Source organism: Macrosteles quadrilineatus, unplaced genomic scaffold (assembly GCF_028750875.1).
Source record: "Macrosteles quadrilineatus isolate MER2022 unplaced genomic scaffold, UCM_ALF_1.0 Scaffold_1__1_contigs__length_201487025, whole genome shotgun sequence".
In the NCBI taxonomy this organism is placed as follows: Eukaryota; Metazoa; Arthropoda; class Insecta; order Hemiptera; family Cicadellidae; genus Macrosteles; species Macrosteles quadrilineatus.
Window position 1 is genome coordinate 94,437,699 of NW_026542594.1, and position 13,252 is coordinate 94,450,950.

A 13,252-nucleotide genomic window follows, 5' to 3' on the forward strand; every position below is an offset into this window, starting at 1 on the left:
TGTGTGGAACGAGGTTCAGTTTTGAGGAATTAATTGATCACTGTGGTTGTTGACAGGTAGAGCAACGTGATGTGCTGGGTATTGACAGTGCATATCTCGCTATGGACACTGAGGAAGGGGTGGAGGTTGTGTGGAACGAGGTTCAGTTTTGAGGAATTAATTGATCACTGTGGTTGTTGACAGGTAGAGCAACGTGATGTGCCGGGTATTGACAGTGCATATCTCGCTATGGACACTGAGGAAGGGGTGGAGGTTGTGTGGAACGAGGTTCAGTTTTGAGGAATTAATTGATCACTGTGGTTGTTGACAGGTAGAGCAACGTGATGTGCCGGGTATTGACAGTGCATATCTCGCTATGGACACTGAGGAAGGGGTGGAGGTTGTGTGGAACGAGGTTCAGTTTTGAGGAATTAATTGATCACTGTGGTTGTTTACAGGTAGAGCAACGTGATGTGCCGGGTATTGACAGTGCATATCTCGCTATGGACACTGAGGAAGGGGTGGAGGTTGTGTGGAACGAGGTTCAGTTTTGAGGAATTAATTGATCACTGTGGTTGTTGACAGGTAGAGCAACGTGATGTGCCGGGTATTGACAGTGCATATCTCGCTATGGACACTGAGGAAGGGGTGGAGGTTGTGTGGAACGAGGTTCAGTTTTCTGAACGAAAAAACTTCAAAGCCCAAGAAGAGAAGATACAGCAAGTGTTTGAGAACCTAACACAACTAGAACATCCAAACATCGTCAAGTTCCATCGGTATTGGACAGACACCCATAACGATAAGCCTAGGGTGAGTTTTATCAATCTTATAAACTGAATATAATTAATTTAGAGGTATAACAAAGCTTCAAACCAATATCAAAATAAAAACCAGCCCAGGCACATGTTAATTTGTTGTATAAGCAAAATTCATGCTAATTTGCAGCTCAACTATTCATTATATTTTGTTTTGTAGAATTAGTCTCATTAAATCCAAGTATTGAAGAACCCTAGTTTGATACAAACATCTATTTTTTTTCTTTCTATTGTTAGTGAAATAGATCTGATCATTTTAAATCTTTTCCAATGCAAAAAGAAATTAAGGAGTTGTATTGAAAATTTGCTTTCCATGTTGGACTTGGTAATTTTTTTTCTCTTGCTGATTTTTCTGTGTATATTTATTTATACACTGTCTATATATCCATATTAAATACCAAAGCACCCATGAACCTTTGTGAAAAGTAAAAGTTACACCCCCATAAACGATATACTTAAAATGTTCGTCATGACGAGAAACCTGTGCAAAACTATCTGTTATATATTTTGCTTTTGTACTTCTTATATTAATCCATATGTTAATTATTTTTTTACATTGTTCATACAATAATATTTACTTCCCAGTTATGAATAAACAGTTATGCAAGTTACAAGTGCTTGTATTTATTAACCCTTTCAGTGCTATGAAACGATATATCGTTGTTTTAAAAAATCTCTAAGGGATATAGAGAGGAAGGTTATTTAAAAAAAATAGCAAAACGGCCATTGGTGACCTGCATGTTCATAGGATACACTAACAACCACTTAGCTAAAAGATTCGCCCAATCCGATGATTTCGAGGTGTATGTCTAAATCAAGGATTATGAACACCTCACTATGCCCCAGTGGTTGTAGTATATCGCTACAAACACACAGGTCACCAATTATTTGCCACACAGGACGGGATTCGAACCCGAGCAGACGAATGCCACTGGCCAAGTGACACACGCCCTAGCCTTCTCGGCAATCTGTGATTGAAGACTGAGGAGTCTAAAACCGGTATTTAAGCTGTCGCCACCGATTGCGAACAGATAGCGCTACAGATGGTTGTTCAATGCGTTACTAGGTAGTAGCACCAGTTAGTCACGGACTATTTAGATGAAATCTTTTAGTTTAAACACAACAGTGATCATAAATGTGTTCCTGAGACTTTGCTGCAAAACATTAGTTTCCCTAAAATGGCTATATTACGATAACCTCGTCCAACTAAATCAAGGTTAAATTCAATATTACATTGTAAACTATATGTCTTTTGATTTTATGAGATTTTGGTTTCAAATAATGCTATCAGAACATAAAAATTTATAGGAAAACCAGAAAAATTACAACAAAAACTAAGTTTTATTTAATGTTTACTACAAATACCGGGATTTATCTTTCTTATATATTTTCTTATTGTGTTATTATTCAAAATTAGCCTAATTAATAAAATAGTGACAACATGACAGTTAAAATTCAACAACAGGTAATGGAATTAAAATGCAAACAAAAAAGTCTTACAAAATATGAATTATTGGCCTAGCACTGAAAGGGTTAATTGGCGACGAGAATAAAAAAAGAAACTACACTTTTATTACCTTAAATTCATTACCTTAAATTTATTACATTTCATTATTTAATTACCTATTTTTATTGTTCATACCCACACTAGTAAACTACATAATGGAAATATTACAAAACATTGATTCAATAGCAGATTTGAAGAAAGTACGGGCTATTGTAAAAGGCCAGATTACAAAGGCAGACAGACTGTTAGATGATGTATCCACCATACCATCAGAAGTTTTACAAAACAGAGTGGATTTATTAGAAGAAAACTGGAAAAGATTTGAGGCAGTTCAACTGAAGATAGAATTGAAGTCAAAGGAAGAAGATGTTGATGAAGAAGTTAGATACAGAGTTGACATGGAAGAACGATATTACAAAGTAAAAGATCAGTTACAAATTAGAAAAACACAAATAGAACTAGAAAAAGATCTGCAACAAGGTAGTACGATGACCAACAGAAGTAATCATATGTACCGTTCTCTTACTTCAGCTATATCATTCACCCCTTTTCAAGACGACGAAACGTTTAAAAACTTCATCAGGCGCTTAGAGATTTTTATGCATTTACATGAACATGGACTACAGCCCAGGGACAAGGTTTACACCCTTCTTCATGCCCTGTCTCCTACCCTACATCAGAAATTGTATGATTTGTGTGCGCCTGAGAACCCACTGGATAAGACCTTCTCAGATCTGGTAAAGTTACTATCAGATTATGTTGACCCTCAGCCGAGTACATGGGCACTACAGCATAGATTTTTATCAAGAGTACAGGACCCATCAGAATCTGTGAAAATGTATTCTGCTGAACTCCAAAAATTAACCACAGATTGCGATTTTTCATGTGAGAGTTGTGGGAAAACCATAGCCAGCACACTTTTACGCATGCAGTTCATCAGAGGAATTACTGATGCTGATGTTAGAGCAAGGATACTACAAGAAAAAACAACTAAATCATTTCATGACGTTGTTAAATTGGCAATAGCAATGGAACTATCCAAAGATGAAAGTTCTCTGGTCAAAACATCAACAGATTTTACAAACAATACTGTTCACAAGATTGGAAACAAAAAATCGAACTATATACCTAAGAAAACTCAGCCTTCACCCTTTGACAAATTGAGAGGAAGATGCTACCGCTGCGGCTCACGGGACCATAGAGCCAACAACTGCAAGTTTGCTTCTGAAACGTGTCACAAATGCAAAAAACAGGGTCACATAGCCAGTGTCTGTATGCAAGCAAAGGAAACAAAAGTTCATCAGACTGAAGAAGATGGAAACTATAGTTGTCAAGAAGAAACACATGAAATTTACAAATTGAACAATAGCAGTAGTGATAAAATACTTATTGTTATTTTGCTAGAGGGGAATCCAGTCCAGATGGAGCTGAATACAGGTTCAGCCATCAGCACGTTACCATATAATATGTTCAAGAAACTTAATACGAATAGAAGACTTTTTAATACACAGCTACGACTTAAAACATATACAGGAGAATTATTCAAGCCCAAAGGCGTTGTGTTTGTTCAATGTTCATACAAAAGCCAGAGTTTTACGGGTAAACTCTATATTGTAGACGGTCACTTGGATCCTATTTTCGGTCGAGACTGGCTACGGGACGTAGAGTTGGACTGGAAAGAAGTAAAAGCAATCAAACAAGAAACTGGAGGACGTTTAGATGAACTTCTAAACAAATACACGGATGTTTTCGAGCCAGATATAGAAAAAATACCTGATCAACTAGGCCACTTACAACTGGCACCTGAAGCTCGACCAATATTTATGAAAGCAAGGCCAATACCTTATTCCTTGAAACAAAAGGTAGAAGAGGAACTAGAGCGCTTAGAAACTGCAGGAATAATAACAAAGACGGACAATTCTGAATGGGGAACACCCATAGTACCAGTAATGAAACCCAATGGTGAAATTAGAATATGTGCCGATTATAAGGTTACGGTGAACAGACAAATTCAAGACGAACACTATCCAATACCGAGAATTGAAGATATTTTCGCAAATATGAGCGGTGGCAAGATTTTCTGTACTCTGGACTTAAAGAAGGCTTACTTACACCTACAAATGGATGAAGCAAGTGCTGACATCCAAACCTTAAGTACACATAAGGGACAGTTCAGAGTTAATCGACTCATGTTTGGCGTTAAAGTAGCTCCTGGAATTTGGCAAAGAATCATGGACAATGTCTTATCGGGTATAGAAGGCACTCAATGCTTCTTCGATGACATAATCATCCAAGGAAAATCAGAAGAAGAGTTGCTCACTCGGTTGGAAATGGTACTTCAAAGAATAAAAATGAATGGACTAAGGTTGAACAGAGATAAATGCAAGTTTCTACACAAACAAATTGAGTACTTAGGTCACACTATAGATGCCCATGGAATCCACAAATCAGAAGATAAAGTTAAGGCTATCAGACAAGCAAGAAGACCCCAGAATGTTAGTGAACTGCGAGCCATCTTAGGTCTTGTCAACTATTATAACAGATTTATCGAGAACCTGGCAACGATTCTCAATCCGTTACATGGACTACTAAAAAAGGAGAAGAAATACAAGTGGACAGATCAATGTGAACAAAGCTTTCAGAAGGTCAAGGAGATCATTACAAATAAAATTGTCCTTACTCATTTTGATCCAGTCTTACCTTTGGTATTGGCAACAGACGCATCTCCGGTGGGACTTGGAGCAGTACTGTCACATAGATTTCCAGATGGAAGTGAAAGACCTACCTATAGCCTTCGCTTCAAGAACACTGACAAAACCGGAAGAGAAATATAGCTAAATTGACAAAGAGGCTACTGGAATTTATTGGGGACTAAAAAAGTTCTTCCAATATTGCTATGGACGTAAATTCATCCTAGTAACGGATCACAAGCCGTTAGTTACAATATTCAATCCTGATAAAAACCTACCTTCTATGTCAGCTACACGACTTTTTAACTATTCACACTTCTTATCAGGTTTTGACTACAAAATAGAGTTTAGACGAACAAATGATCATGGAAATGCAGACTTCCTTTCAAGATTCCCAATTGAAAAACACTCAAATGCCAGCATGGACCAGACTGATGTTTTCTATATGAACCAAATTGCAACGATCAACCTAAACCATAACCTAATTGCTCAAGAAACGAAGAAAGATGAAAACATGCAACACTTGCTACTAGCTTTGGAACTGGAAAATCGCTGGAGCACTATGGTTATCATAACGGTGAGCTGTGTCTACATGATGGTTGTATCATGAAAGGTTGGAGGGTGATGATTCCTAGATCTTTACAAAAACATGTCTTCGAAGAACTGCATTTTGGTCATCTGGGTATGGTAAAAACCAAAGCCTTAGGACGAAGCTTTTGCTACTGGAAAGGTTTGGACAAAGATATAGAAGATAACATTTCAAAATGCAGACAGTGCAGGGAAAAACAAAATTTACCGAAGAAAGAAATTAACCATCCCTGGGAACCAGCAAGTGAGCCATGGGAGAGGGTCCACATAGATTTTGCTGGGCCAACCAACGGAAACTACTTTTTGTTGGTAGTAGACGCATTCAGCAAGTGGGTTGAAGTCATACCTACGAAGAGTATTACATCTTCATGGACAATCAGAGAGCTGCGTAAAATATTCACCACATTTGGACTACCAAGTGTTATAGTCTCTGATAATGGTCGTCAGTTCACCTCTTCTGAATTTAGTAACTTTTTGAAGAAATCAAAATGACAGCTCCTTACCATCCTTCTTCGAACGGCCAAGTCGAACGCTTCGTACAAACGATAAAGAAACTAATCAACTGCATGTCAGAAAAGCCTGGTACACTGGAAGAAAAGCTTCACTAACTGCTGAACTGCTGATGAAAGTACTTCAAGCTCCAAATTCAACTGGCAACAGCTCATACTTCTTGATGTTCAACAGAAGTATCCGCACATACTTAAGTTTACTTTTACCTAAGAGAAAGGAAGAAACAAAACAACCCAAAGGAATAGTGAGATACTTCAAACCAGGTGAACGAGTACAAGTACGGAACTATTCCGGGAAATGTAAATGGAGCTACGGAAATGTTCAAAGTTGAGACGGCCACCTTCACTATTTTATCAAGATGGACGATGGACCAATTTGGAGACGCCACATCGATCAAATGTTACGTACGAAAATTTAGGGGGAGACCACTGTTATATATTTTGCTTCTGTACTTCTTATATTAATCCATATTTTAATTATTTATTTACATTGTTCATACAATAATATTTACTTCCCAGTTATGAATAAACAGTTATGCAAGTTACAAGTGCTTGTATTTATTACTATCCATTACTGTATTTTATAAATTGCCCTTTCAGGTTGTAATTCATTTCCAAAGGGACCTTTCCATTTACCGAATGTTAACCTCAGCTGTAATTAATTGTTTGTTATTCTTCCAATTTATTACCCTATTAAAATCAGGTGTGAATATTTGTTTACTGCATTCCATTTTGTCTATTTCAGCTTAACTTAACCAGTTTTATTAATACTAACTAGAGGACCCATGCTGCTCCGCAGTGTTAAAATAAATAAAATATCCGAGAAATAATCAAATTTATGATTTTTATTGAGCAATACAGTATCTTGAGCTTAACTGATTCAAACGATAAATAGCTCAAATTAAAGCCTATAATTTACTGATTTTTTTGAGTCTGAATCATATAAAAAACATTAAGAATACTGGAGTTATTGATTTTTAATCATACAAAAACCTTATAAAACATAATTTTTATGTTGGTTGTTCACCTTGCGTTTGCTTGAAACTCATCCGATTTGAATAACTAATAGCTTAAATAAAAGGAAAGCAGGTATTTAACTGAAGGTTCTTAGACAAAATTATATATAATCATTTTGGGATGATGGCTTGGCTATATAATTATAACTGGTGAAATACATCTTATATTAAAGTAACAATTCGAAAATTAATCAAATTATGTTTTTTTGGCCGAGTAATACAGTAGGTAAATATATGCCGATGCTTGATGTGAAATCTTTGCGTGCATGCCTTCAATTTGAGACCTCAAGCAGGAAACCCACTGGTCCGACACTCTCCGACACAACACCTTCCGTCAAGTCTCCGACACCTTCCGACAAAATTACTTTGCATGACTTTAAATGGACTGTAACCCACTAGTCCGACACGACACCTTCCGATCTGCCACGTAACGACAACATTGCTCTCTGGGGCATTCTTGTCGGATGTCGGATCCGTCATTTCTCCACTCTGCGTGCACCAGGCCTAGATTTAGTCACTGTCTAGCTGTGTGTGTGATCACAATATGTGGAACAGATATGGAACGTGATCACAAGTGTGTGATGTTTTTTGAACAATTATTGGTTACGGAGAAAATTCAAAAAATTGTTTTTTTAAATTCCCATGTTATTCTTATGGAGAATATTGTAAAATATTGTTGATTGCTTTCTGATGGATATATTTTGATCAAACTTAGTAAATTTATTTTTTTTTACTAAGTTATTAATATTTACTAAAAACCACACTTTTTACCCTCCCTTTAGCAGCAAGCCAAGGTACTCATAAAACCTAATGTTAAATAATACATTTAATTGAAAATCAATTCAGGCAAATAGAAATTTGCTTGGTTGGTAAGTTTGCTGAGGCGGGGGTATTATTGTTTATGTTTTGTATTGTACATTTTGCTAATTTCCCTGTAGTAAAGTAATTGTAACCGGAATTATCAAGGTGGGTCTAGGATTTTTTTTATTTGCTCTTGCCTCCCTAACTACTGCTTGTGAACAGTATGTGATCACATATTCCATTACAACTGGCACTGTTGGAGTGGTGGTGTATTTCTCATCGGAGGCCTACTGTCGAAGCCCGTCGGACCAATGGGTTAATGCCTTAAAATTGCAGAAGGCGTCGGAATGTGTCGGCGACCTGACGGAAGGTGTCGTGTCGGAGAGCGTCGGACTAGTGGGTTTCCTGCTTCAATCATGAAAATCGGTTGGATAGAAGAGCCATACGAACTCGGAAAAGAAAAACCAAATTTAACTCCCATAAGAAATACATGGGGGAGCAAATTTTGTATACGTATAAGCCGAGTGGAATTATGGATAAATATATGCCAAGGCTTGATAGCAAATTTGTGCGTGCATACTGTACCTTCAATTTGAGACCTCATAAAATCATAATCATAAAAATCGGTCGGGTAGAAGAGCCAAACGAACTCATAAAAGAAAAACCAAATTTAACTCCCATAAGAAATACATGGGGAGCATATTTCGTTTACATATGAGCCGAGTGGGATTATAGATAAATATATGCCAATGCTTGATGGCAAATCTGTGCGTGCATACCTTCAATTTAAGACCTCAATCACGAAAATCGGTCTGGTAGAAGAGCCAAACAAACTCAGAAAAGAAACCAAAATTTTTTAAACATATAAGATGAAGTCAAATGGGGTGAAGCCCGGTAACAATAATATTTATTCATTGTCTTTTTGTGTTTTTATAGAAACAGTCCCAAACTCAATTCTACAATTCATAATGCGTTTTAGAATGATTGTATTGTTTCAATCAATTTTGCAGCAGATCCGAGGTCACAGTTTCTGAGTCATTTTCCGGTCTCAGATTATCAACCTCTAACTGTTATTATTTACAGAGTCAAATCAAATCACAGTCTGTGATTATGTACAAAGTAACTCTGCCAATTTTAGATAGTTCTTGATATTTATAGTTGATTGAAACTAAGTCTTGTCATGAAGTTTCTCTGCATTCTGATTTCATTTTATTCAAGGGTAAAAATTAAGGTTATGGTTTTAAAATGGCTAAAATATTTATGAAAGTAATGTAAGTAATGGTAAATCAAACAGATGCCAACAATTTACAAAATTGATCTTTACTATGTAGTTTTGGACTGATGTAATTTTTAGATAGGTATCACAATTTTAGTATAAATCATTGTATCATGTTGAATACAGTACCTAATTGTTTTCATGTAAAAAAATTGTTAAAAGTCTTCAGAAAACATTTAAAGTAAAAAGCTAAATAGACCATATTCAAAAAGATTTTAGACTTTTATCTGGCAGTTTGCTTTGACCAAAAAAGGCAACTTTTTTATTTTGCAGATGAAAAAATATTTTCTGAAAAACTTTTTAAAAGGTTTGAAAATTTATTTAAAACCTATTTTGTATATTAAGCAAATGTTTTTGAGATGTGGTGATAGAAATAGCTAGGCTATTTGACTTGCAGTAGTTGGTACCGCTTTTCTTTAAATGTTCCTTTTGTTTATGGATACCGTACTGTATTTATATAATGATATGTGTATTAAATAATATGTAATAACAATTTTTTAAGTATTATGTTTTTGGCTTCTGGGAACATAAAAAAAGAGTAAATAAGTCCCTAATCTAGGCCTTGCCACGTCAACAGTAATAACTTTTTCCTATAAGGAAATTCGCTAAAATGTGTCTAAATTTGTCTTAATGTCAAATATCTTTTCTCTTCTAATATCAGCCAGTTTTATTAAGGTGAATTTTACAAACTTGTAATTTTCTCTTATTGTTATAAGAACTGATTCAAACCTGATATTGTTCACAGGTAATATTTATCACGGAGTATATGTCCTCTGGTTCATTAAAACAGTTCCTCAAGCGCACCAAGCGAAATGTCAAAAAGCTGCCACTCCAAGCGTGGAAACGGTGGTGTTCACAAATCCTGTCAGCACTCAGGTATGTGCTAGGCCAGTGCTAGGAAATCACTCAGTACTCGGTAAAACATCTGACAGTTCAAATCAGTGCAAACCTCTGTCAAACATCATCTTGTGATAAGTTTAAGTAAACTGCTAAAGTAAAAATTGTCAGGCTCGTAAACAGTTACGAGGACATTTATTTTACTCAATTGAGACTTTAATTTCAGTTTTGGAATCATAAACTGTTTTGCACATTTTATGGCAAAGATCACACATTCGATTTTTATGGCTTCTTTTAAAAGAAATAAAATTAGACCCTGCATGCCACTCGTAGTTTCTTCCAGTAGAAATTTTAACATTTTGATTACAGATAGTGGCTGTTTGAAATGCTGGTAAGTTTCCTGTAACCCTATTTGTTTATTAATTGAACAATGCAAGATCTATTTTTAACACTTATCCGATTCGTTAAATTCTATTTTTTGTTTAAAATAAAAGTTTGTAATTTTGTCTGGTAAATTTAAGAGAGTGAAAAAAACCATCCAGTTTTGCATTGATTTGAAAATTATAACTTAAGACTATGGTGTTGATCTTATAATAACTTCATTGTCTACTCATAATGTACCTTCCTTATACAATTTCTAAGTTTATGTAAATATAGTTCATTTAGTTCCTTATTTCAATTTAATTCCCTTCTTGAATACATCTGTTTTGTATAAAACTGTTTTGTGAAAACTGGGAGTAATTTTTTTATGTTAATTACTCTTATGTTGATGTTTATCTTTTAATGTGCATTGATGAAATAAAAAAGTATTCTTTTTGATAAAAATCATGAGTTAAATTCATATTTAATGCAATATCATGCAATAAATATTACAGTTTAAAGATACATATTCTTACTACGAGCTCCTGTCACGGCCAAGCCTCTTAGTTCACACATGACACCATCTTCACATCTTCTGTCACCCTATACAACGCTTAGGCCTCGTACATACCAAAAGCAACTGCTGATATCAACACAACATCAACTCAACTCAGTCAACTGGAGCTTCTTTTAGGTTTACTTTTTACACCACGTGTACATAAAAAAGAAACTAAAATTAACAAATTGTCCAGTCACTTGTATTGATGTCTTCGTCAATAGGAGGAGGCAGTTGAGCAACTGGGCAACTGGCATCAACCAGTTTACAACATTTCGTGACTGGAGTTGCCTGCATTGCTCAGTCAAGCGACTGTTGAATCACAGTCTCTTTGGTTTACACAGGCCCATTAAACTGTGTGTTATTCATATGCAACTCAAGTTGCCGTTGCATTGTCGTTTCGTTGCTATTACCGGTTGCTTTTGGTATGTACTAGGCCTTAGTCTTGTCATGGTAACCAATAAGGATTGACAGGAATTCTGATGCACCCTTTTCTAACCATGAATAGAACTTATTTGAACTTGAACACAATAAAAAAAAGAACAGAACTAAACAAAACAAAATTGCTCAGGTATGAATTAAGAGTTCTTCTGTGATCTTATTTCCATGGAAATTAACCCCTATTGAACTCCATTTTCATTTGACCTCTGTTGAATAGTGTACAGATGTGAAAAAAATTGCTTTAGTTTATGGGGTTTGCCGAAGGTCGTACACAATTGCGAGACGAGGCAGGTCCATCAGTTTCCATCGATACTGTGACAAATGTGAAGGAAATTGCATAGTAGATCCGTGTGTCCAAGACTACTAGGCAGCTCCTTCTTTGTTGAAGTTAGAGATGTCCTCCATCAGTCGCCAGATCTGGAATGTTTGTCACTGCCTCAAACAAAACTAAGGTGGACTGAATGATCAGTGTTGGGAAGTAGCGCGCTACTTTTTTTGTTGCTGCCGTAGCTACGCTACTTTTAAGATTTTGTAGCTGTAGCTAGCTACATTTGTAAAGTAGTTGTAGCGGAATTTTAGCTACTTTTCTCGCTACATTTACATTAATTGAGATAGTGATTTTTATCACAACCTTACCTGAAACAACCTTTTTCAAACTGAGATTTTCAAGAAAATTAGGCCTACTTTCTTGGCTTCATACAGCTGGTCACAGTCGTTTCATTACCTATTACAACCTTGCGTGGACATGGAGGTCATTATCTGAGTGTTATCCACATTTTTGGCTCTCATTTCCTTCATTTGCTACTCTATGATTACTATCAGATAAAATAAAATCGCTAGATGCAGACGACGTTTAAACGTTACTAGTGACAAGAGAAGCTATTGAATGCCAGCAAGTGATTGACAGGGAAATTAGTAATCAATTTAGTTTCTTTATTGTATCAATTTAGTTTAAACTTGGGTTTTAATGGAAACCAACACTAAACCTTAAAATAATGAGAAAGCTGGTCTATCAACTGTTGATTTCTGCTGCTGCTGCTGTTGAACTGCTGCTTCAGCTGTTGATTGTGGTTCATCATCACAAGCCCTTCCTTGGTTAGATTACAAAGATTTTTCAGAGGTTTACTAAATGAACGAAGAGGAAATTTCCTGATAAGATTTAAGATATGCCTAGAATACATAATAATTTTAACAAAAAATCTCCATAACATGAAACTTGCATTGAAAAAGTAGCATACAGTAGTTTGCTCCTGCTAACAGCTCTTGTCAAGGACTATTCCTAGGCTATGCTATTGGATTAATATGAATACCAAGTTCAATTAATAGGAATATATCTGTTTAGTCCTTTTAAGAACAAGCCTACTATAGCCAACTTGTTACAAAGCCAAGTACGCCTAAATGTTATTTTTACTTAGCAATTTTCAACATGTTTAAATTAAAAGCCGATTTCAGGATAAGTTGCTGAATACTGTTTTCTGCACCAACGTTTGTTGAAGCACAATTTGACCTATGCATAATGACAAAGGATGATTTCTTGACATTGAAAAGTGTTATTCATAGAACAAGTAACACTATGGTTAAAAGTTATAGCAATGTCGTTTTTAACATTAAAAATAAAGAAAGGCAAAAGGCAATAAACTCCAATTTCAGTAGGCTAGGCTCTGTAACACAAACAAGTATTTTTAAACAATCGTTTTACAGTTTTATTGTTTTTAATAGTTGATAAAAGACATCTATAAATGAATGTATATTAAAGAAATAAAATGGGTTTTTAAAATATAGTTTGGTTGTATGTCCTTTGAACTTAATGAAATTTTCATATAAGATGCTTAAAAATAATGCAATATTTAAAAATAAGTAGCCTACTAAATATGATG

General features: G+C 35.5%; 1 protein-coding gene across 3 annotated transcripts in view; it reads left to right on the top strand.

Annotated features, from left to right (window-relative positions):
• Positions 1 to 567: 567 nt before the first annotated feature.
• Positions 568 to 13,252, top strand: part of LOC128989416 (nuclear receptor-binding protein homolog) — a 32,392-nt gene continuing 19,707 nt past the window's right edge. The window contains exons 1-2 of one of the 3 annotated variants that reach the window (XM_054411451.1): positions 568 to 789; positions 9,927 to 10,057. In XM_054411451.1, coding sequence (XP_054267426.1) covers positions 610 to 789; positions 9,927 to 10,057 — 311 coding nt within the window. In that variant the 5' untranslated portion in view covers positions 568 to 609. The remainder of the gene's footprint in view (positions 790 to 9,926; positions 10,058 to 13,252) is intronic. The other 2 variants (XM_054411328.1, XM_054411387.1) reach the window with 2 other exon arrangements.